Source organism: Heptranchias perlo, chromosome 20, assembly GCF_035084215.1.
Source record: "Heptranchias perlo isolate sHepPer1 chromosome 20, sHepPer1.hap1, whole genome shotgun sequence".
NCBI classification, from domain to species: domain Eukaryota; kingdom Metazoa; phylum Chordata; class Chondrichthyes; order Hexanchiformes; family Hexanchidae; genus Heptranchias; species Heptranchias perlo.
This window is the reverse complement of record NC_090344.1, coordinates 44,232,949-44,259,275: the sequence shown is the minus strand read 5'-3', so window position 1 is coordinate 44,259,275 and position 26,327 is coordinate 44,232,949. Positions and strand designations below refer to the sequence as shown.

The 26,327-nt window shown below is 41.0% G+C and overlaps 1 protein-coding gene across 39 annotated transcripts in view; it reads right to left on the bottom strand.

Moving 5' to 3' along the window:
* LOC137335779 (calcium/calmodulin-dependent protein kinase type II subunit beta) overlaps positions 1 to 26,327 on the bottom strand; it is a 233,461-nt gene that overhangs the window by 24,279 nt on the left and 182,855 nt on the right. For 7 of the 39 annotated variants that reach the window (XM_068001138.1, XM_068001140.1, XM_068001142.1 and 4 more), the window contains 6 exons: positions 23,986 to 24,054; positions 19,829 to 19,873; positions 17,787 to 17,835; positions 9,008 to 9,103; positions 3,605 to 3,730; positions 1,459 to 1,575 (listed from right to left, as the gene is read on the bottom strand). In XM_068001138.1, coding sequence (XP_067857239.1) covers positions 1,459 to 1,575; positions 3,605 to 3,730; positions 9,008 to 9,103; positions 17,787 to 17,835; positions 19,829 to 19,873; positions 23,986 to 24,054 — 502 coding nt within the window. The remainder of the gene's footprint in view (positions 1 to 1,458; positions 1,576 to 3,604; positions 3,731 to 9,007; positions 9,104 to 17,786; positions 17,836 to 19,828; positions 19,874 to 23,985; positions 24,055 to 26,327) is intronic. The other 32 variants (XM_068001158.1, XM_068001159.1, XM_068001162.1 and 29 more) reach the window with 9 other exon arrangements.

The window sequence follows — 26,327 nt, the reverse complement described above, 5'->3', positions numbered from 1 at the left end:
AATACCTGAGGGCGCCCTCTAAAGTCTGGTTCAATGTCAAGCACAGTAGCAGGCTGGCTTGATATTGCGTGGTTGATTTAATTCCACGAGCTGTGTTTGTGTGGCTTGTGTGCTACGGTGCACAATGCAATTCATCAGATCCGCAAGCCTTATTGGGAGAGCTGATGATTCAAACAGTAAGCTAAGTGGAAAAATGTGACCTCCAGCAACAAGGGAACAATCTTAATGATATACCCCCATCGCCTTTGTTGCAATAACAGTGAAGAGTCAGGCTGTTGGTTGTGTCATTGCCTAAAGTGGCAGCCTGTTTGCTATTTTATTAGCACAGATTACTTTGATCACGACTAGTGGTATAAAGTGTGGTGGCATATTCGAGGTATTGATTGTAGCAGTACAATACTAAACATGCAAGATAAATGGATGGATATGCAAGAATTAGAATCATTTTTAGGTAAAATCACATTCATAGAGACAAAACTGGTTCTGTCAGCCTCTTACCAAGCATATTGTCAAAGTGTGCACAGTAAAAAAAAATTAGGGAACATCTCCAGCCACAGCATGCTTTATATTTCCATTTCAAAGTTATAGTCAAAATGAAACAAACATTTCACAGTATGCTTAACTTCAACTTGATCAATTTGGTGAGGGATAACTGCCTGAGTAATGGACAGCAAGTTGAAGTACCAACTTGCAACAACGTGGGATGCAAGTTTGTGATTTCAGCCTTGCTAATGTAGGTAGGTGCAGAACAGAGGAGTGACACCTCCTCACAAATGGAAATGATAATCTTGGGGAGCCTCAACAGGATCTACTATTCTGAAACTCCTAGCGGCTGGCTCATAGAGCCATCACCAGAGGCCTGGCAATAGGTTAGCTGCTGCCTTTGATCAGTCAGTGCGTGACCCAGGATAACTTAGGGAGAAAATTAAGATACATCATTCCTTCAAAAGTAAAAATAAAATTCTCAAGCAAGAAGCCATGTCAAATTTGGCTCAAAAAATTACTGACGGAAAAAAGGCAATTTTGTTAAATTAGGTGTCACTTTCTCACCTGGAATGGAAGTATATCAGGAGTTTCCAAGAAGCAGTGTTTAGTGCCTGGTCAGTTTAATGTACTCTATTATATTCTATTTTCTATTGTGCTATTGAGCTTGAGGTATGTTTTAAAGTTCAGGTTGAACTGAATTGCTGAACTGAAATTAGGTTTGCTTTCACAGTGCTACTTAATGGTACAGTTACTCTTGCCCTGTAGTAAGTGCCACTCGAGATACAAGCAATGCTTAAATACATACTGATGTATTTAGTCAACATCCAGCACAAGTTTTGTATGACTTAATTTCACTGCATACTAAACTAGTAGAAAACACACATGCCTTTCACATGCAGTCAGCATATAGCATTCTCTGAGCCTTCCATAGAGTGAAGAATCTCAGTCAGGGAGCACTGCTTGCTTACTTACAAGGGGTGGAGATGAAGGGAGTGAGAGGTGGTGTCTGAACAGACTGGCCGCCCTCAGATTCAGGAAAGGGTGCGGACCCTCTCCGCACACTCTTTAAAACATCTGTGAACTTTGCAGCTGAGAATGGAAGGTGAAGAGATGATGTAATAAAATACAGGCTTTAAAACAACTGATACAAGTGAAAGCACAGCAAGCTAATGTTTGCTACACAAAAAAAACTGTGACATCACTGAGTAAGCTGCATCTTGTATGAGTTAGATTTAGCACTGACTATTTTCATTAGTCTCAAAGTGTTTATTGTATACTTTCCACCTTGCACTGTTTCATATTGTTAAACAGTACTTTGTAAATTTTCTAGGTAAAACTTTAGAATGGTGTTTGGAAGTAACTAATGAGGGGTACATTTAACAGGCTACTTAAGTAAAATTGCTTCTTCAAGCAAATTCCTGCCTTTTGCTCAATCTACACCTTAAAACAAAAGGAATACCAGTGCTAACAACAGTGAAGTGTAATGGCATAAATTGATGTTTGAAAATAAGGTAACACCCGGGAAGAAACAAATAGAGATTGGCAGGGAATGTATTATCATGCCTTAGATAGAGGATGCTCACAGAGTTCACTCACATAGTCCTTTGAACGGTGAGAAGGTTAGTTCTGAAATATACTCCCAGCTGCAATTTGTTTCCTTTCAGTTTTCCATCGAGTTGGTGTTTTGATCCCGATCCCATTATTTCTAAGTTATAAAGCAGCTTTGCAGAGCCGGAAGGGTGGAGGGAAACATTGATAAGGCGAGGGTAAAGGTCAGCTGGTAGGTCGGCAGATTTATTTTGAAAAACAGTGTTCCGGTATGTAGCTAAGATTTTGAAACGTTTCTATGTGGGGAACCCCTGAAAATATTGGCCCACTCCCAGGTACCCTGTCTTGTAAAGGACAAAGTCAGCTACCCAAAATAAGTCAACAATACAACGACAACTTGCATTTATATCGCACCTTTAATGTAGTAAAACATTCCAAGGCGCTTCGTAGGAGCATTATCAGTCAATATTTGAACCCGAGTGACATAATGAGATATTAGGACAGGTGAAAGAAGTTTTAAGGAGCGTCTTAAAGGAGAGAGAGGTAGAGAGGTTTAGGGAGAGAATTCCTGAGCTCAGGCAGCAGAAGGCACGGCCGCCAGTTGAGGGGCGAAGGAAATCGGGGATGCACAAGAGGCCAGAATTGGAGGAATGCAGACTTCTCGGAGGATTGTAGGGCTGGAAGAGGTTACAGAGATAGAGAGGGGCAAGGCCATGGAGGGATTTGAACACAAGGATGAGAATTTTAAAATTGAGGTGATGCTGGACTGGGAGCCAATGTCGGTCAGTGAGCTTAGGTGCAATTGGTGAACGGGACTTGGTGTGAGTTAGGATATGGGCAGCTGATGAGCTCAAATTTACGGAGGGTGGAAGATGGGAGGCCAGCTAACAAGGACCAGGATCTACTAGAGTCTGAGAAGGTATAATGCTCCCAAACAAATATGAACGGCAGGAGTGCAATCTAATTTTTTTCAGCATGGAGGTAATTATTAACTCTAATTTTTTTAATTTTTGTTAAAAATAGTTGATAGTATTGTAGTTAAGGAAGATATATCATGGCTGCATTTATGCTACCCTGATAGAAAAGTCAACAGTCACTTTGAAAAGATTTTCTGCTTTCTTTTGCTAATTGAAGACAAGCTGGCTAACAATATATCTTATGTGGCTGTTGATGGCAGTGCTGCTCTGTAAACTGAGACACAGCAGAGGAGACTGACAGAGCTGCAGAACTGTCTTGCATGCGGTTTGGTTGTAAACATAATGGAACTCAGTTCATAGTGGCTTCGTTAGAATACCAGCCACCATGTTAAACTCATCAGCATATAAACTGCTTGCTTGAAATGGGACCTTAACATGCCAGTGACATGAACGTGGCACCTCGGTTCAAGCATTTACCAGTGAGATAAACAGCTTTTGCCCCAGTGACCATACAGTAACCTAGGGTTGTGTCCGTTATTGGAACATCAGTTCTTGCTAATTATCTGAACAAAAGCTCATCAAATGTGCATACAGGACTTGCATGCTGTCAGTACACTGCATGCTCTGTGGTCTTTAGTCACACATTTACTTACTAGGCATAGAGGAGGGAGTGAGAGAAGGCATCTGAGGCTGTGTGGCAGCAGTCTGGGCCCCTTCATGTTCAGGGAAGGGACCTGACCCTCTTCGCACACTGCTAAGAACATCTGTGAACTTTGCAGCTAATAATGGGAGATGAAGAGAAGCTGGGGTAAAAAGCTGAAAACAGCACAATCTTTATGGGGAAGTAATGTCATTTGAAATATATTTCTTACATCCTTATGGTGGTAAAATGACATGAAATATATTTCAAGAACTCAATGAAAACACATGTATATAACACTCTAAAATTTACATGGTTGACATCCATTTTCTGTGTTGCTTATAAGTAATATGACAGTAATGTTTTAACAACTGTATTTGCTATTACATGCGATATATTCCAATGTTTTGTTTTTCCCATAAGTTGAAAAATGAAATAAAGATACACAGATAGGGAGAGAGTCGCTGAAGAAAAAGAGAAACTGTAAAGTTCACCGCACCACACTACAGCATCAGAACTTGCATCAGGTCATGAACTTTTTTGTACGTAGAAATTAAAAATTCACAAGTACCATTATAGGGTGGCACCGCAAAGTTCGGATTCAAGTATGAGCGCGGAATAATGCAGTTCACTGTTTCTCACTCTATGCTAGATGGAAGTATGCACCCGAATACAGTTTGATAAGCAGCACTAATTCAGACTTCACTGTGTCCATGCTGTGGACTGAATCCTGCACATACCAAATATGTGGGGGTCACATGATGGACATTAAAATGTTCTGACTGTGTATCATCGGTAACCATTCAGCATTTCTTGTAACGTTTAACTCTAGTATGTATCCATTGCACTTCTAACAGGAAGGAAGCTGTTTCTGGTATTTTTGTGCTGTGTACATTTTGTGCACCCATGGTGCACATAGGCTCTTAAACAGTCTATACATGATTGAGAACGCTTCTGTATTCTGAGATTCACAGTCATGTATTGCACTTGTTAATTCAAAACAACTTCACTTGCCAAAAAATCTGAACACTGTTCCATACTGTAACAATGTGAGGTTGACCAAATCTAGTAAGATACACATTAACGCCTCCCCAACCGATTTCAACCTCTTCATTTTAGTTTTGCACCTTTCTGGCTACTGAAATGATTGCGAACTTTTGCAGTATTGAGTGGGGGAAGAGGGGAGGGAATGAACCCATCATGATCCGAGACATAAATAGATATTAGTTTCTTCTTCTCAATGATTGTTATGCTGTTAAATCAAACTGTTTAAATCAGAAATAGAATCCATAGTTTGTTTTTCAAGATGGTTAAAATCACAGTGAAGAGCATACTGCTTCAGCAGTTATTTTTTGGCAAAATGTAATTTCCAAAGCTTTAGTTTTAAGAAACTGTTACAAAGCAGCACCTTGACCCAATTAATGACTACAATTACAGATTAAACACTGGAAACCGATATTCACATTCTCTTAATTCTTAACATAACGGTGAAAATCTTCATAGGAGTGAGATACTGTGTCAGGTACAGTGAGAGACATCTCTTAACGGGGGAATAAAATATTCTGCATAATTGGCCTTGTGACCAGTGCAATAAAAGTTCTGGTGAGGTGACAACTGTCTTGGTAACTCAATCTCATTGCGTCAAGGAAGTTGGATACAACTCCATCTCAGCAGGAATATAGAATCCAGATGTTTAATTTTTTTAATCCCCAAGTTGTGGGTAGCATCTTTTAATTCAACGAATCCAATGAGCCTTTTCAACATTTTCATTATATAAATAGGACAGCTGACTGGTACTGACATGGTACCTTTCCCGACACAGCCAGAGGCCCACAATAGTAATCTGCTGATGTATTTTGCACTTGGGTCGCCAATGTGGAAGGAAAGGTACCATGTTGCCCGGTCAGCTATCCATTATATCAGAGTTAACACAACAGCAGTCTTCATTTAAACACACTAAAGACATTTTAAAACTTTCACAATAAAAAAAACACAAAGCAGCCTTTTTACAACAGATTTTTGAGAATTCCATATAGTTTCCTATAACTCAGTTTCAGTGTCAGTTTTTTCTCCCCCAAGGCCGTTAAAGATGGCAGACTCTGTAATCCTTGTACTGACACCTTATCAGAAATATAGGAAACGTTGGAAATGTTTGAGACAAATGCAATGTGACTTTCGTCATCAATGTTGCTTATGAATGACTTTAAAGCTGCATGAACCCACGTTTTGGTGCCATTTTGTTATGTTCATTATGGAGTCATTGACAGAACTTTGTAAAAAAAAAATCAAATTTAAAATGGGACAATTTTACAAATGTTCACCCCCTTCATGCTCCCGATTCCTCCTCAGCCAAGAGAACTATTTGGTGGCCTGCTGTGAGGCCTCCTGTATCTCCTAACTCTGCTCTTCAGGCTGTTTGGAGTTGGACATAAGTGAACAGGCACAGCTGCTCTTGTGTCTTCTCCTTTCACTGCAGCGAAGTACAACTACTATCTCCCTTTCCCCTCCAACAAGATCGGGCGCTTACAGTATTGGGAAATTTTGGCGGTGAATCTATAAAGGTCTGAGCCATGGTGGGGTGGGGGAACCACAACTGATGGCGAAAGGCCCCCATCGTGGGCAGGAGGCAAAATTCACAGGCAAGCCATAAAGGGACCAATTGGATAGTGTAGTGGTTATGATACTGGATTAGCAACCCAGAGCCTATAAGTTCAAATCCCAGTGAGGCAAGTCGTGAAATTGAATTCCGTGAATCTCATAATTGGTGGGCTGGCACTGAAAAACAAAAGACCATGAAAGCAGCCAGACTGTTGTTAAAAATCCAACTGGTTTGCTATAGGGAAGAGAACCTGCCACCGCAATCTGATCTGAGCTCCATCTGACTCCAGTCCCACAGTATGTGGTCCACTCTTTAAACCCTCTGAAATAGCCGAGCAATCTACTCAGTTGTAAACCAATCAATATGATCACCACCTTCTCAGGGTATCTAGGGATGATGTGGAGATGCCGGTGATGGACTGGGGTTGACAATTGTAAACAATTTTACAACACCAAGTTATAGTCCAACAATTTTACTTTGAAATCCACAAGCTTTCGGAGGCTTCCTCTTTCCTCAGGTGAATGTGGAACATTCACCTGAGGAAGGAGGAAGCCTCCGAAAGCTTGTGGATTTCAAAATAAAATTGTTGGACTATAACTTGGTGTTGTAAAATTGTTTACAATTATCTGGGGATGAGCAATAAATGCAGCTTCATTAGCACCGTCCATGCTCTGAGAACAAAATAAAAACACATGGGCTGTGTGGCACAGTGAAAGCTAGGAGGGGGAGAAGAAAGGGAGAAAATGTGAAAAGGCTTTTCTTAAGAAATCAAGATTTTTGACATACATAAAATGCACTGAATTGAGTCTAGAGCAGTCACTTTCTGCATTATAGGACGTTCATCTTCCATGCTGGCAATGGTGACATTAGCCAGCACAGGTCAGAGCACCCGAAGTAGAGAAATCTACATTTGAAAGACAGGAGATGCCGTAGACTTCCATGGATGGGATGGGACAAACTAAAAATTGGTGTTTTCTTGATACAATATCACCCCTTTTTTAATATATATAATGGAGCCATTCTGCACTCGAGGGAGACAGTTGCTTGGACTGACACATCCATTTTCTATATTTAAAAAAAAAATTCCCTGCAAAGATGAACCTCCCCAATTGAGTCAGTGCGTTCACCATGTGGTGAATTGTGGCTGTGAACTGAACCTACAGCTCTGTGGCGTGGTGTTCACGTACAAGCACAGTGTGCCACGACGCTTCTTTCCCTTCCAATCAACAACAGCAAAATCACAAGTCATGCAGCTTCAAATGTGAGATGCTGTACTTTAGAGTGATTACAGTTATCCATGTAAAACAATCTCAATGATTCAAGCCAAAGGTGCTTCAGCTCAACAGCATGCATTTTGTAAGCTTAGGCCATTCATAATAAATTCCATGTCGGCATTCAACAAACTGATTCATTTTAGACTCCATCTTAAATGCTGACAAGTAACTACATAGTTGACTGTTGCAGCTTTCAATATTTTGAATGTTTGCTTTCCACTGCAGTGTTCTTTAATCTATTTATAGACTTTAGTATAAATTTCTTGTACTTTTCTAATGAGATCAGTTTTTCTTTAAGTACAACAGTCCACATTGTTATTAGACCTGTATATACTGAAATGACTTATTTTATGTGAAACTACAGTAATCCTTTTAAACTCTTGTTGCTGAATGATTTTATTCACAGCAACCGTGGCAGATTGTTTCATTTTCAGAATAGTTTAGATTAGAGGTAATTCCACAACTTTGCACATTTGTGAATATTGTGCAAAGAGCATCTTTCCTAAATTGGACTGAAAATTGGGCAGCTAAGAAAATGACACCTTAAGTTTCTCTGCTTCTTTTTGGGCCCCATAATTATTACCCTACTTGATATTACAGGTTCTGCTTTAATAACCAATGTAAAAGAGGTGTAAGCACTAAAAAATCATTCGGGTTTCTGTGTCTTTTTATTGTAAGTCTCTGACCTTTGCATCATGTCACCTGAGACACTTTTGGCATTTTCTGTGCAAAATTACTGATAAGCTATTACATATGAGGCTTAAACTTTCTCAGATGTGGTTGAAATAGCAAAAGTGCCTTTATGTGATTAACATGCACTGTTTTGGTATCATTTGCATTTTACCTAACTGGTACTTTAGATATCCATGTATTGTATTTTTCTATGAGAAAGTTCAATGCATCATTAAGATTTTTCCATGCTATTGTATGAATTCAATAGATTCTAGCTTCTTCTGAAATACTAAAATTTGCTCATGTACCTGGCTAACACTTCAGTTTGTATAACGCTTGATAGGTTATCTGATTTCTGTGGATGATTATGTTTGTAGAAACTACTTTTCTTTTCCCCTGTGGTAAGTTATGTTTTGTCTCAAATGGTTCAGATTGGCTTTTGTGTGTCTCTCTTGTGTCTAATTAAAAGGTCTGTTTCACATTTACATGGAAAATTTATTTTAGTCATTTTATTTTACCATTTAAATATTAGAATAATTCAGGTTTCACTAGAATGGGAGAAAATAAGATGAAGTTTGCCAGCTTAAGTGGGTTTGATTATAAAATGGATAAACAGATTTATTTTTGGCACCAATTAATGGCTACATTTCAAAGCATTACCTCCATGCTTTTTAATATTAAAGGTAGGGGAAAGGTAAGGGGGAAAAACAAATTCCTTAATCTCTAGCAGAAATGCAAAGTTAAACTGTCAAGTAACTAAATACAAAATATGTGTTAGTGTTTCTTTTTATGAATGGCCACTTTCTACAAGTTGGAAACACACACAGGCAGTCACGTGAAATGCAGAACACAGCATGCCCAGACAACTTACAGAGTACAGGAGGCGGAGGGTGAGCAGATTGGAGCACCTCGGCCTGAGGCCCAACACCTGACTGGTTCCTTACAGCACTACTCTCAGCGCCCTTGGCTGGAGGCAGCATGCAAAGGACGATGGAAACAAACACACAGAGCATGTTACACAGTAAACAGAATGAATGATGAAAAACACAAGGTGACGGGGCAAAAATAATGACGGGACACATTCTTTTGACGAGGCTCAAAGTCTAGTTTTGCTTATTCAAAGTGGGAATGTGCACATAAAACAGAAGGCAGAAACTTTGAAAATCAATGGTTAAAAGAAGAAATTTCTCAATTCACAATTGAAAAATTTCGCTAAGTAGCAGCACAAGGCTGATGTCTACAATCTCTCCCACCCCACTCCTTCGGAATACTTCCTCACACTGGATTCTACGAGTGCCACGTCCTTCCATTCTTTTCTATTTTCGGCTGACCCATTGGGCAGAGCAGCTCAGAGATGCAAAGACAACAACCATGTTTTTGAGGTGGGGTGGGGATTGGGGAGAAAAGTGAGAAGGAAGCGGCAGTTTGTCTTCCTGATGTTGCAGAAAGTGGTAATCTGCCACTGAGCGAGCAGTGTGACGGCAAACAGAAATAATCTCCAACCTGGTCACACGCCCTCAGATGGGTGAAAAGGAACAATTCAGACAAATGGCACAGGACAGGTTCAGTCAACATTCCCTACTGGCATTTTGACACTCTCAGTAGATTACATTTTTGCGATACAAATACAAAATACAAACATGAAAAAAGTGGAGTTCTCTGTTGGTATGAAATGGCAAAGGATGACATAAGAAGGCATACAACATGACTAACTGTACCACTTACTCATTAAAAGCCAAAATTTGGACTTCGCATAAAAACTACATTATGACCATGGCAAGTATTTAACTTTTATTAGGTCTGTATGTATATAGTTTGCCAGTCACCTGATGGCATAACACTACAGAATGTAACAGAAGTTTGAGACCTTAATCCAGCAATACTGATACCTGCTTTATATTTGGCTGCGTTAGAGCCGTGCTTCAGGAACTGGTCATACAGTGTGGAACTTGCATAGCTAGCCTCAAGCCAAATGTAAAACTGCTGGGACTCGGCAAGACCGGCAGTTCACAAGACCCAATTTTAGCCATGGGTCTTGGGAGAGTCCCAGTAGTTTTTCATCCAGCTCGGAAATGGCCTCACCAGCACACGTCTCACTCAGTGTGAAAGCAGCCAAAGTTGTGGCAAGCAATTTGTTTCTGCTTTGGGTAAGCTCCGGGACTTGTGTTTTTTGAAAATTCCAGAACTTGGATAGGAATTATGGAATGTCACGTCACAAAAATCACTTGTCCTACTGATTACACTGTGAGCTGACACATTTCAGCTGCAATTTCAGGCATGAGGAGGACAACTGTAACTCACTCAAGAGGAGGACTCTGAATGGTTTTTTTTCACAGCTGAGATGCGGGAGGGAGGAGGAAATATTTCGAAGTGTGCACAAAACACTGGCACTTTTTCCTGGATGCCAATGCAGCTTACCGAAGGACAAAAAAGGTAAGCGCCTGACTGTCGAGGGGAAATGTGGGCCGTGGGTGTTTACTCATTACATTAATCAGCCGTGTACCCATCACTGAAGACACTAAGAGGTTGCAATTTCCCATCAAACAGGTTAATATTCTGTTTGCTACCGAGTAATTTTAACACTGCACTGCTCTTCACATTATCTGGCACCAGCCTTACATGTCAGTTTTCACAATACACCTACATCTAATCACCTCCAAAATCACGGGAAGTGTCAAATTGTCACAACATGCTGAAATCTGCCCTGAAGAATGAGAACACTGGTGGGATGACTCAGAACCTGCACCATTGACAAGTATATAATTATACAAAGATAAAAACAGGATCACTGCTGAGAGATGTTAATGAGGTAATGGTAGATACAACACTAGTTCTGGGAACAACACAACTTACTCACATGTTGCGTAGTTTGTATTTATCTGCCCTGTTGATCCTTTTTCAGTAATAAGCTGAAGGAATAGTACCTTGGTGCAAAGATTGGTAAGCTGAATCTGACCTCATTGCTGTGAAACTCTCAAGTAGAAGTGACAGAATCTATCTGAAGGCTTGCCCAATTAGACATCATTTTCCACAAGCACTCGGTTACTTTTATCCCAGTAAAATAGAACATTCCGAAACGTAGGAATGAGGCAATTTGATGTCTCTGTTTGGCACCCTTCCACTTTTAGATCCCACTGAATGCTAATGCTAGCACGCTTCATTTAAAATAAACAGTTACTCATGAGTGTCTTTGCAGCTTGCTCTACAGTCTGGAATGAAGCCAATTAAGTAGGGGGATTCCAATTCAATGCATAAGATATTAAATGGTATAGAAAAGGTAAAACCGGCATATAGGACCAAGGGATATAAATTTATACCAATGAGAATTACGTTAAAAAAAAATACCAGGAAGAACTTGAGGTTTAATGATACTATTTAATGTTTGAAATACCTCAACAAGAACTTTCACTTCACTGGCTTCTTTCTAGATCATAGAAGCTGAGTTTATGCAAGCTTTGTATACATGGGTATTATTTATTTGCAATGGAGCTTGGAGCTGCCTCCCATTTAGCATAGTCGGATCCAAAGTCGGAAGACGGCCAGATATACTTCTGCCTCCACTACCCAGTGATCCTATTATTCCAAATATTTTGCACCCTTAATGTCTCTTCTAATATCTGTTTTAAATTTACTTTTCACTAATAAATTTATGACACTTGGTCCTGTTTCCTACTAACATTCTGGGTTTACCTTATCTGGAACACGTAATAATTTACATACCTCAAAGTGATTCCCCCCTCCTTCACCTGCTTCATTCTAGACTGTACATCTTGAACTTATCTCATTTTTCCTTAAAGCTCACCCCACTTGCGATCAGCCTTGTTGTTCTTCTCTGCACCTTTCTTAGTGCACATTGTATATATATATTTGGTGTAGCACCCTGAATTGAACAGAGTGCTGCAAACATAGTGTAAAACCTCAGTATAATCTGGAGACTTATACTTGACTGTTCTGGCTATATATCCAACAATTTGATTAGCTTTTTAAAATGTGTCTCAATATAGATTGCAGTGAGTCCACTCCCTGGTCCCTTTTTAATCCTCCCTGTAATAATTCAATTCCATTTGCTGTAAACTCACATGACATTTTTTTTCGCAAGCAATATGCAATATTTTACGTTTATCAATGTTAAATTCCATTTGCTGCTGTCTGACCAATTACATATCCAGTCTGAATTTTTCAGAAAATCTTTTGCTACACCCTCTGTCTTTACTGCTCTCTCTCTCTATTTTCACACTACCAGCAAATCTGGCCAACTTGCATTTGTTTTCAATACCTGGGTTATCAATGTAAATTAGAAACCGGGGTTCAAGCACTGACCCTTGGGATTAATTAACACCTAAAAGAGGATCTTGGGTAGGGCCCTTCATCAAAACAGATTATGTTAACCCATCTCTAAAATGTTAGCTCACCTGTGATGCATTTCTAGCAGTTTCTGTTTTCTTTAGGGACTATACGCTTTTTAGTGCACCTTGAGGTTTTACTGCCATACGCCCAAACTGGTGACAGCAGGAAACCAAACTCTGATATGATTCTGCTTCACACTTGTTCCGAAAAAAGCGATTACATCGCGTCACAAAATATGTGACCATTTTCCCCTTCCTCTGCTGAAGGCTCGGAGTCATACTGGGGTACAGTTCCACAGGTTCCAGTTGCCCTGTGTTACCTCACCCAGGTGCCCATAGCTGATATGTGAACTCAGACAGTAATGATTTGTAGGTTATTCAAGATGTGGAGATGCCGGTGATGGACTGGGGTGGACAAATGTAAGGACTTGCACAACACCAGGTTATAGTCCAACAGTTTTATTTTAAGTCACAAGCTTTTGGAGCTTACCTCCTTCGTCGGGTTTTTAGAACCCTTCACTCACCTGATGAAGGAGGTAAGCTCTGAAAGCTTGTGATTTAAAATAAAACTGTTGAACTATAACCTGGTGTTGTGCAAGTCCTTACATAGGTTATTCAACTGGGCTGAGCCTGATGTCATTCTCACCCAAAATTGATAAGTACACTATTCCAGCATGGGGTCATTGAATACTAATCAGGAGCAGGAACCCTAAATGATTTCCCCTTCTATAGCCCAGCGTACTGAGGCCAATTGTAGCACCCCATCTGCTGTCCCTGGCTGAGAGCAGCTAACTCACCACAGAACGGGATTCAACCTTCCGGTCTGTGTGACTCAATCACATTCTGCCTTCACCAGGTGAGCTAATGGGGGATGCTGCCATAAGCACTTTCAATGTGAAGTATTGCCTCCAAACTGATCAACTCTAAGTCAATGATGCCTCATTACACAAGAAATATGACATTTCAAGTGTTTCTCATAAATCCGTGGAGACCTGATATTTCAAAATCCGAACCTGTTTATCAGATTCTTCTGAAAAGATACTTTAAAAAAAAATTGCCTTGATTGAGACAACAGGATAAATACTGTGCTCTCAGCTTGAAAGGATATAGACCATTGGATCGGTGAATTAACGCCAACATCTCAGCTTGAAAGTATGATGCCCTACATTTACCTCCTTTACTTTTTAACTTTACCATCCATTAAAGTAAACACAAATCAACAATTGGTTAAATATCCATAATTCAGGGTCAGTACAGGTTAACATTTCACTCATCACTGTCAGTAAGTGTATCTTCCCCCTCACCATGTCATCTTGATTGCTTTGAGACATAAAGGATTCACATATTCCTAAACATCAGAAGAATAGTTTGCATGCCTTTAAAAGGGTTAGAGTGTTGCTGGTAAAATCCTATCCTTTAGAGCACCGACCAGAGACACAATTCCACTTAGCATCCTCTCTGTTCCCTTGTCCCCTCAATGTCCCCTCTGGTTGTACACTAGTTTGGTTTTCATACGAGAACATGGTTGCACTTAAGTAATTTTTAAAATCATACAGTGATGCTGTATTTAAAACAAATGAGGCGTTTGAAGGCAATCAAATTCAATTCATTCCTCCAACACTGCAGTAAACTTTGCAACTATTTAATCGCTCAATGTGTAGAATCTGTAATGTGACTGCATTTGTCACCAGCAGCAGTATAGGAGGAATCCGTGTGAAGTTGTACTTTGTGTTGCAAATGAGCTTAAAGAAAAAGAACTCAACTCAGTCTCTGAAGCAGCTCCAGGAGACTGAGTTTTCTTCCACTTTAACCAACCTGCAGGCATGCTGCTGACAGCTTTGTCAACACGTGTGCCTTAAACTGCATTTGTGGAGAAAAAAGGTGATTGAATTCTTTGGAGAGCTTTGTTTTCTTCACTCTGACAATTGAATGTACAAGCAGCAATGCCCTTGACATTTAAGGCAACTAGACTAATTAGTACAAATACAGGAACTGCCACCTACACTTGCACCTAAGGCTGTTTTCAGGAAATGAATGAAACAAAAACGGAGCCAACTGGGGTCGGAGCTAACCACAAAGGTAGGAGATAGCTGGGGGATTAAAAACCGCTAGTGTTGGAATATCGAGCTTAAATGACAGTGACAGTCAAGTCAAACTTGACAAGTCTTGCACTGACTTAGGGGAAGTGAGAGAATTTATTTTCTTTAAGAATGAATGATCTGGCCTTGTACAATGCTGTTAGTTCTTAGTTACATTATAGTGTTGACCCGGTTCAAAATCTACGAGTACCAGTGACGTAACGATGTGTAAATTATGCTGTTGTTAAGCAATGACTTCTAGCACCAAAATTCTGTGTGAGTACAGAGCCAGAGTTACAGTACGAGTAATCCAAATCCAAAAGCAGTATAGCTGAACCACCTCCAGTGAGGCTCCCCTATGCAACTGGTCAGCTCCACAAAGACTGTAGAAGTCTGCAGGTTGCCCCAGGAGCAGATACACACTATGATAGCAAAGTGTCATGGCATGCAATGGAACTAGTCTGTCTACTTATCACCACATGTCTGGTCCCATCTCCCTTGGGTCGGTTGGCTCGCTCTACGAGTACACTTGATGCAGGTGTCGGTAGGTGCACGCCACAAGCATTACAATTTCCTCAACTTAGCACGCCCTTGCCTGAACACACTGAGGTTTCAACCAAACTGGTGCGATCTTGCTACGAGTGAGGAGGTGGCATTTTTAATACACTTCACTCATAGTAGGTTTCCCATCTGTGGTATCACAGTTTACCATCAGTACCCCTTTTATTCAAAAAAAATAACAGTAACAAAGGAATTACTTATTTTAACCATTTTCGCTTGGGACTTTAGGTAATGTAATTTCTGTTAAAGCTAAAACTTCTGAGATTGGTGAGTGCAACCTGGTGTCAAATCAGCTTTCTCACGTCAGACTTGGTTGCTTTTCCAAACCAGCTCTCCCTCACTGCATACACGACTGAAACAAATTCCTCAATGCTCCTCCCGTAAAAACGAACAAGACCAAAGTGTGCAATTTGAGATCAAATCCTCCACTGACCCACACCAGCTTGACTTTTAAATCGGCCGTCCAACCGACACAATAATCAGTGATGCAGCTCAGGTTTATCATAAAGTACAATGTGAGTAGAATGAAAGTAAACTGCAGCCTATCTTGACCTTAAAGGCCTCTCAACCACTGGCCATCTTGCGCGAATGTTGACATGCACCAGTGAAATACAGTCTGTGGACAGCTATATCAGTGTAAATAATGACTCAAAGTTAAAATTCTTCAGTTAAAGTAAGTACGTAGATATGAAACAATGGATTCCAGGGAGTGAGGGGTAAGTAGTTCTTTAATCTCTGGGTTCTGATGGTAACTGTAACGCATTAGATCTTTTCTCTGGTGGTTTAGCATGTTAACTAAACCTCCTATTTGGATAACTGCATGATCATAGGGAGTAGGCCATTCCCTTCGAGCCTGCTCCGCCATTCAATATGATCATGGCTGATCCTCTACCTCAATGCCATATTCCTGCTCTCTCCCCATACCCCTTAATGCCTTCTGTGTCTCAAAATCTATCTCTCTCCTTCTTAAATATATTCAGTGACTTGGCCTCCACAGCCTTCTGTGGTAGAGAATTCCACAGGTTCACCACCCTCTGAGTGAAGAAATTTCTCCTCATCTCAGTCCTAAATGTCCTACCCTGTATCCTGAGACTGTGACCCCTCGTTCTGGACCCCCCCCAGCCAGGGGAAACATCCTCCCTGCATCCAGTCTGTCTAGTCCTTTCCACATGTCTACATACCCATTCTTTTCTCCATCATATTTACTTTCAACTTTTTGCAGGGTACAATTAATTTTAGATGATTTTAAATTTGCAGCCCAATTAACTGAAACATAATTAATGTCAACTTATTACAGCAAGACGGATCAATGGGATGAGCAACTACAGTGAAACCTTGGTTGAAAGGAGCATAATACACACACACACAGTCTACAAAGGAACACAGAAACAGGAGTAGGCCATTCAGCCCCTCGAGCCTTTTCCACCATTTTATTAGATCATGGCTGATCTGTACCTTAGCTCCATTTACCCGACATTGCTCTATATCCTTACCGACGACCTGGATTATACTTCTTCCCATCCCGCTTCCTGTAAGGACTCCACTCTCCTTCCAGTTTCTCCGGCTCTATTTCAGCTGCTGTGATGATGCTACCTACGACACCAGAACTTCCAAAATGTCCTCTTTTCTCCACCACATGGTAGTCTATCCTATTTCCCATGCTTCTGCCCTCACCCCTCCCCCTCCAGAACTGTGATAGGGGCCCCTTATCTTCATCTTCCACCCCACCAGCCTCCGCAATTGACCGGTCATCTCCTGCCATTTTACAGCCCTCTGACCGCAATATTAACTTTAACAACGTCACATCTTGATTGTAGCTCCCATTTTCTCTCTGGCAGGAAGTGCTGCACTGTGGGATGAGTGTGCTGGCATTTCTGGGGATTGAGGGGCGGGGTAAGGAGCAGGGAAACCCCCCCCCCCCACCCCTTGGAACACCGTGCTGGCGAGGTGGTCTGCACCCTTGGTGTTGATCTATCAGGCTCCGGGGCTGCTGGAGCCATTTTCTCATGCTCCCCTTTCTATATCCCTCCACATCTTCAGCTATTCACATACTCTCTACTGCCTCACACTAATATCAGTTCTACCATTTGACCGTCTCCTGTTCTCTACATAAGCACTTTACAGGTCATTCTATTTCTTTTTGTGTGTGTGTGTCTGTGTTTGTTTGCTATTTTCCCTCCCCTATGTTCTGTTCCATTTTAAATGCTTTTCATCTCAAACTTCTTCCAGTTCTGTTGACATGTCCACACCAGAAACGTTAGCTCTGTTTCCCTCTCCACAGATACTGCCTGACCTGCTGAGTGATTCCAGCATTTACTGTTTCAGATTTTCATCATCTAAAGTACTTTGCTGTTTGTTCATCCTGATTCATTCCCTGAACTCAAAACAATAGTCATGTCTGACTCTGATGGGAGCTGCCAAGAGAGGAAAGCTGTGTTTCTGGTCAGTCTCTTTACAGCCCCCGGTTATACCAGTATACTGGACCTGGCATGATCAGGTGGAGAGTGAAATGGAAAACAAAACTCGAATGAGGTCACTTCAGTTTGAGCCTTTGATAGTCATGGATTGTAAAGCTCAGACTACGAGAACAAATGCAACTTGCCCTGGTGTACCTTCCAGCCCTGCAATGGCACGCTTTAAAAACTGCTCTCAATGTGTTGCTTACCTTTAACATCTTCATCTTCAATAGTTGTGTTACTGCTGTCTGAAGACTCCTGCAAACAAAATAGAAAAGGTATTACTCGCAATACTCCATGTACTCACCGCTTGAACTCTGAATCAACGGTACTAATACTGAACTTGGTGCAGAAAAAGCAAAGAAAGCAGATATGTAAAATCACAAAGCTTAAGAACTGAGCGAAACAGGGTAGGAGAAAGCGTGATGATGAAGCAGAGAAGAATAAAGGAACCAATGTTTAGAATTTAAACCATGCAGTTTTTTTTACACAAAGATCTTATTTACTGTCGACAAATAATTTTAATTTTGAATTTTTTTTTTAAAAAAAGGGAGATCATCAGTGAATTTCAGGCTTGCAAACAAGGCATTTGCCCTGTGAGCAAGATGGCTGACAGGATCCAAATGCATGTTCAGGTTGTCAGTGTGCCATGTGGTCCCTGGCACTGATCATTTCAAAGAGCTCGAACCCTACATTATCTGAAGATCCCACTGTTCAAATACTTCAAAAGAAGCTCTCGCGGTTGGGAGCCATGTTGAATACAACTGTTGCCCCTGCCAAGGTGTGCCAGCCGGTCACTGTAAGTTCCTCTGATAGAAGAGAATCGTGCGATTTAAAACCTCAAGAATATTGCTCCACACTCTTTGGGGAAAAGATTGCGAGAAGGGTGGGGGAGGGGGATGATGCTGAGATGTAAATTTAAGCAGGCTACCTGATTTGTGTGATGAGCATTTAAACTAACCTTTCAGTTGATTGGGACTATTGCAAAATAATCCCCAATCAATTGGTAACCCTCTCTATTTCTGTTTGATCTGACAACTCCTACCAACTATTGCTTGAACTCGCTGGTTGCTTAGGGATTAGTATACCTCCAACTCAGCTGGTATGTGTCTTAAGACCCAATATATTCCCCATCATTTCAGATGTAGAGACTCAGTCGAATAGATGTGGATGCGTAAATGGCTCATTTTCATAAAAGCAGTGATCATTAGATGATTTCCAACTGTTAGGCTCAGCTAATCAGCAACAACAAAATACTCCCATTGATCTGACAAGCAATGTGGTTATGAGAGATGTAAAATGCAAACTTCAGTATCAGTTGGATATGAAAGTGCTTGTTTCAAAAGTTGGTGCTGCTGCCTGGTTGTTTCGCCAAATGGGCCCATTGGAGAATTGAAAGGGACTGTTTTTTGGGAGACTTCCCCTGTACAATGCAATGGAGATTATACAAACTACTGAAACATAAGTCGTCTCTCAAATCCTAGCATTGTGCAGTTGCACGACAGCCTTCAACCTCACAAAGGGTCCCAGTAAAAAGCCAACCTTTGTTGTAACTGGGGAATTAAGTCATTTCTTTGTGACTGTAATTACAACTCAAAACACACAAATGTATCTTAATCTGAAATCAAATGAGGCAAAAAGGTGCTGTCAGCTGACTGCGGGTGGGGTAACTATGTTCATGATTTAGACCCACGAACAAAACTCTTCCTTACTTTACAATTACAGCAGAATGCAAGAACTTCAGCATTGCAAAGCTTTGATTTCATGTCATTCCAATCAGGATTTAGCCTTCCCTTATCCTTGTTATTGACAGTTATTTGACTAAAATGAGAATGTATTTGACTAAAAATCAGAGCCATCTAAATGGCCATCTGTTGTACTTCCAATCTCAGGTTGAGGTGTGAGTGCAGACTAAAGATGCCATAGCATATGACAACCAAGGGACACTGGACAACCACCTCTGAGAGCGACAAGATAGTGTAAACTATAATCAGATTGTTATGAGAGTCAAACCTGCACTGTACCAGAGGACTAGGACCGAGGACTGATGAAAGGACTCAACTATGGTCTTCAGTCTCCCTATTTATTTGTCTGCCCAGTACCTTGCAGTTGATCCTCAATCCTTTGTTACTCAGAGACAGTAATCAGAGCCTTGCAACTTTTGCTTATTAACGGGGCACATTTTCCACAACAGAAAGTGACAAAGGGAGATTTCAAAGATGGGAAAGACTACAGCACAGACAGATGGTACCTTTATCCCATCCACAGGATTATGGATGACAGTAGTTTGTGGCTCCTAAAGAAAGTGAAAGCAGATGTAGAAAAGGAAATTTTAGTGAGGAGAAAGAGGGTTAAAAAACAAAAAACTAAACAGAGAGACAGAGACAGTCAGGGGAAAAAAAGCAACAAGCAGAGAGAAGAAAAAAAACCTGACCCATTGCTCCTGGAGAATTATACTAAAAATAAATAGTCTGAGTGGCTGGAAATGGATAAAAGATGAGAGGATTGCAATCATGTTTTGAATGGAATGACTTTGTCATGCTGCTGGGTCCATTTGTAAAATTGCAGCATAAGAATGCAGCTCTCCCCACAGCAGAGAACAAACGGGAGCTCAGAACTCAGAAATTCTTCTAGCTTTGACTTGCCCGAATGAAACCAGTTTTTAACGACATACATCAATTTGCCTAGGGAGAAGGGGGAAAGCTGACCCCTCGGTACTCAATTGGAAAGATTATGGATAATGTTGGTTAAAAAAAAATAACCTACACTTACTTCCATATGTATGTCACTTAATGCTCAGTGACCTGTACTTCTAGACACCAAATGTTCTTTGGCATCAGCAGTTGTTTCAAACAGCATGTAAGTGGCACCTTTATTATGAATTACATTTCTTACAATTATACATGATATTTTTTTCACTTATAAACATTGACTGAATTGCAAGAGGTAACAATGAAAATCCATGTTAATGGACTCTCCTGAGACTCGTCTGGTAAGGTCCCTTTACTGAGGCTGCACTTTATACCCAGTTAACATTGATGGAATTGTATTGAGATAGAATTTGTAGTTTTATTAAGAGAATTTTCTTTTGCTACCATTGTATATTTAGTTTACTCCAGATTAACGCAGGATGAAGCAGTTAGAATCTGAGAAAATCCACTCTCAAAGTTCAAATCCTCAGCTAGCTTCCCTACTGGCTTGTTAGGGTCTTAGTTACAGGTTTTCTTGCCTAAGAGACACCCAAATGCTGACACTGGTATTTGATAACCTTGTCCTTTACAGAGGCAAACAAAAATTGGATAACTAACGACTTTTTATGAAAAATCTTCAATGGCAAACAGATCAATGAATTTATTTAACCGTTGAAAGCTTAGTTAACGTGCAGTTTATCGTGAGCTAAAGTTGGGGAAAATAGGGTGGGAGGGGAGAGAGGGGAAGAGAGAGAAAAAAAAATTGGACGAGGGTGCATTCACATCTCTTACCTAAGGCTCTGCTCAGCTGGACACAGCACCAAACTATCTCCAATGCTAAGTGTCTGTCTGACTGACTGACTGCGGGATTAATCACTGCCACAATCACTTCTGAATACCGGGTTGCCCAATTAGTCCCACTTAAGTTGTGTTCTCATGCTTTGGCACGACTGTCCACTTAACTCTCTTTGCGGAGAAAGTCAGCATGAGAGAAGACATGGTATAACGACATCAGCAATGTAGAATGAGTGTTAACTGGAAGAGGGATCCAGCTCGATAACACACTGCACCGAGGCTTTGGCATGGTTTCATATCGGAGCCTTTACTTAGCTGCTCAGAGCCACGTGGAGAGCTTTCCCCCACTCCCCTGTGGAAGGGAGGGAAAAATCAGACTGGGGGCGGGTGAAGGGGTGAGTCAGGTCAGTGATGGGCACCCTCTGCAGGTTGGTTACCCATCAGTGAGGAAGACCAGGGATCATTCAGCTCTCCATATTCCATCAGGGATTGGTGAATGGGATGGGAAGGGGTGAAATGTATCAGGAAAAAATTGGGAATAACAAGCCTCATGAATGAAGAATGCCAAAAAAGTGAGACACTCCAGAAAGGCAATTATATATCGGTACTATTTTAAGTGTCACAAACTGGATTACATTAACAGTGAATACATTCACATCGAGGGTGATTTAAGGCCAAGTGCTGTAAACAGGAGAATACTGGCATCTAGTCACATGAAAACAGATTTACTTACTGAAGCAATTAAGCAGTCATGGCATGGATCTGGTCAGTCTCCCCCAATCACGGGAGCTAAATGGATAAGGGGAGGGGGGCGGCGGTATATGTGTACATGGCCATATACTACACTAATACATTTAACCTGTGGCTCAATTGGCTCAATGTGAGGAGTTAGAAATTAGGTGAGGCATAATATTTTAATTTAAATTAACGCTATGTATTAGAAAGGCAAAAAAAGCTAGTTATTCTCCAATTCCGCCATGAACAAGAAATGATAATGGAAACCTCGTCATTGTTGGATTAAATATTCGGGCTCCAGACATTAAATGCCACGTGGGGGACAACAACCCATAATATTCTGGCACTGATTGGGAACTGGAGGGGGGTGCACTCAGAATGATCAGGTACTTTTCCGGAGCTGGGGGGGGGGGGGGGGGCAGGTGAAATGCAGCAGCAGAGTTGTGCCATTGACAGCTGGGAGTGAGGTTGGCAGGAGATCTGAAAGATCGCCAGGCCCCTATCCCGACTCCGATTACTGCATGACCTGAAGCAACCCTTCCAAATTGACGGGGGTGGGGGAGTGACGACAAAATTACATTCAAAGTATGGAACCTACCAGTTAATCTAACAACATAAATAGCTGCGATATCTCTTGAGCTTCAGGACTATCTATAAGCATGAGGATCTAGTGGTTTGATGGAATGGAGTGACTTGCTAGGCTATTTCAGGGGGCAGTTAAGAGTTAACCACGTTGGTGTGGGACTGGAGTCACACATAGGCCAGACTGGATAAGGACGGCAGGTTTCCTTCCCTAAAAGGACACGAGTGAATCAGTTGGGTTTTTACAACAATCCGACAGCTTCACGGTCACTTTTACTATATCAGCTTTTTATTTCTAGATTTTCTCTTCAACTGAATTCAAACTCTCCAACTACCATTTGAACTTATGTCCTCTGTATTATTAGTCCAGTAACATAACCTTTACATTACCGTACCCTCAATCTACAATGACCATTTCTGTACCTAACGAGTTCTTGTGTTGTCCAGTCAGTGCTGGTTACCAAAGTATATTTATTAACAAAGCAGAGTTCTGATAAATGAGTGAGAGTGCTGCTGTTAGATGCCTCAACCCCCCTTGAGATACTAAACATCTAAACGTTTGGGCCAAGTCTTGGTAATAGTTTCCAAATAAAGTTAGTGAACAGTTCAAACTTGCTGCTGTGCCAAAAGCTGGAAAAAACCCTTGGAGGACCAAAACGTCAGTATGCATTAGACACTAGCCAAGTAAAAACGCTGCCAAGTGTAAGCTTCGGAGTGTCAGTAGGCTTTAAACGTCTGTAGGCAAGACAGGTTTCATCTGCGCTCCAGTTTTGCGCATATATATTTTTATTTTTGTGGGGTCATCTCAATTTTTTCTCTTTTTGCATTGGCTTTAGCTCTTTTTACTAGCCTCCTTTCACAGATCAAGAGACTGAGCCAAGCAAAAGACACTCGGGCTCCTTGCACCCCAACCAACCACAAGGAGATACACAAAATACATTCCTCCGACTTACCTTGGAATTTTATTAATCTTCTCTCCCCTCAAAAAAAAATCAGAATTGTGATCAGAATTTTTTTTTGAAAAAAAGCTTAATTCCTGATGAGAATTGTCACTAAGCGCCCCTCCCTACTGACACTCCGTTATGAGCTGCTGAATCAGATCACAGTCATTAGCCAAGAGAAAAGCCAGTACAAGATATAACAAGACAAACTAAGACTGGAGATACTCGTGAAACATGGCTTTCACCCGTTCCCTCGAAAGTGGGAGCTGAATCTATTTTAATAATCAATGTGAATGTGCACGACGTAAAACGTTCACTATTGAGATACTCAGTTTAAGCTAGCCATTGGAAAAAAAATGATCACCAAACTTATTTGGAGTTCACTACAGTGCAGTCCAAGTTTCTGTAAGTCAATCCATTTATTAAATGGAAACTGTCTTGGGAGTCCTGCATTTTGCCAAGCTTGAGAAAGGTTTCACCTCGGGCAATTCATAGAATTATATTAGGAGGGACGATGGAAAAAACACTTTGAATAAACTTGTAGAAGGACATTAGAAAGCCCTCAAATCTTCAAATTCGGTGGCAAAACCAAGTTAATTAAAGATCCAGCCATGCTTCACCAGTGCCCCTGAAAGAAGATGCTATAAGAAAAAGAGAGCCAATACCAGTGCAGGGCAGGGAATGTTTCCTTTGGGACTGGTTACTACGTTGTTTTTGGTGCTGTTTGTCTGAGGCTGTGCAGAAAACAACAGAGGGTTTAGGTTTATATCACGTCCACTTTTCACCTCCTAGCCCCGCCCCGGGGACAGTAGATCAAGCTGAGCCAGCAGATATTGAACTGTCTGGGGTGCAGCCTGTTCAGATGTTTGCCAGATGTTGAGCTGCTAACGGTGACTTGACCAATGGCAGCATTAGTTGTTTGAATTCGGCTGGCTTTGTTTCTGTGCGAGCCTCAAAGAACAGGGGGCACAATTTTTAGCGAGAGGGGTCAAGCACTTTTTAAAAACTCTTTTAGCGTAGTTTAACAGCGGTGTAAAAATCAAACTGATGACCGGTGCCGGTCACAAAAAATGAGCTGTTAATGTGGGACTTGTTTCACCACATATTGAGAGCTCTGTTTCTCCACTGCAAATCACACAGAGTTCCACGAGCAGCACAGTCAAAGTACGGCACGCCAGACAGTTCAATCTCTCTAGAAAAGCAGAAGTAAGAATTACGAACATCAAAAGTCAGTGACACACCATTTCCAGCACCGTTTCTCAATCCCCCATTAGCCGAGTTGGACGAGTCACTGTTGCCAACTCCTACAGATTGCATCTAAATGAACAGTAGTGATTTAACAAAGCCGCACAACACAATCTCTTGGACGATGTAACATAGAATATCAGGATGTTCTTTTGTTTTCTGTATCCACACAGTACCCACAGTAGTGGTTTATATATTGTATATATATCTCTAAATAAAAAAACTCACTTTTAGCATTTGGGACTAGTATCAAAAACAAGAACCAGGATGATCTGAAGTCACCCAACAAAAAATCTTAAATGAACAAACAATAGATTTTTTTTAGTTAAAATCTTGCTGCTTTGATCAGTTTTCCCCCAAAATGTAGACAAGAAGCCCCCATTCAAAGTTCCTGCAGCCAGATCCTGGCACCGAGTGCCAGTGTCCGTTCCATTCTACTCGACACTGCCCACTGGGGGTAAATACTTTGATTGTCAAAAAGCTTCATTAATAAGTCCCTTCAGATTCAATTGGAAATGCTCCGACTGTAGATCTTCCTGCTCTATGAGCTGGGCCGAGGCCTTGTCATATTTATGATGGGTTCCAGATTATTAAAAGCCACATCAATCAGCAACAAGCCACTGACCTTTTGGTTCCAAAGAGGAAGTTGCATCAATTTGTAGACTCTGACTAAACGTGGCATTTAATATTTGATTTATACTGCCTTCCCTCCATGGGTCCTTTATTTGTCAGGGGAGCTGCAATGAAGTCAGGGCTCCAGGCCTCTTAAAAGGAGACATTTTGAGTTGGAGGCTGGGCAGGAACGGACAACAGGATTTTCCATCCGGATCAGAAGTGGGCGTGAGATGGATGCAGATGTTTCCAAATTCAATCCAGGTCTGAAATGGCCAGTCAGGTTAGGCTCAGCTTTTGGTTTTTTTTAAAAAAAGAGCACAGCTCAGGACTTTGTAAAGCACTGAACTTATGACTAGAAAAATGGAAGTACTGAGCCTACTCCTGCCTTGAGTTGCGTGTGTTCTACACTAAACAAAACTATATTCTCAGAAACGGGCCAGTCAACCAAAGATAATTGCTAACCATGGTGAGGTCCCGAGAATGAGCCCAGTTTGTGCTGCTGAATGATAAACTTGATTTCCCTAACCGCACGATAGTAATTAAACATCACTTCAAGCTTTTGTTTTTACGTAGCTACTTGTCCACAGAATTACCACAAACTCGCCTGCCTAGAAGTACAAGCAGGATAGTTCTCTGCACAAGCTTCAGCTCATTATCCAATGATGTTACATAAACACACAAAAGATTTTCAGTGTGTCGGAATCTGTATTTTTATCACGGAGTGGGTGTATGGGTCTACACACAAAAATTTTTCTTCTCTGCAGAAATAAAAAGAACAATTGTGAAAGCTGAAAGTAACTGAAAATGTTGAAAAGACACGCCAGGGTCATTTGGCAAGTGAAGGAAGAAGGAATGGTTCCTGTTTCAGGTGGGACCCTGTCAAGGGTCCAACCCAAAACCTTTATGCTTCTTTCTCTTTCAAAAACACCTTCAGCCATTCTGCAATGTTTTCACATGCACCGAACATTAAATTTAGAATCACTGAAGTGCTCTAACAAAATAATCACCAATCTAGTTCATCAAAAAAGTATCGCCGGCTTCAAAACATAGTTTCATTACAGCAGCTACAAGGACAGAAGCTGCCATTTTCTCTACACTGTGCAATATCCAATTTAACTTTACATGCCTAAAGGCTCGTTCAGCCCTC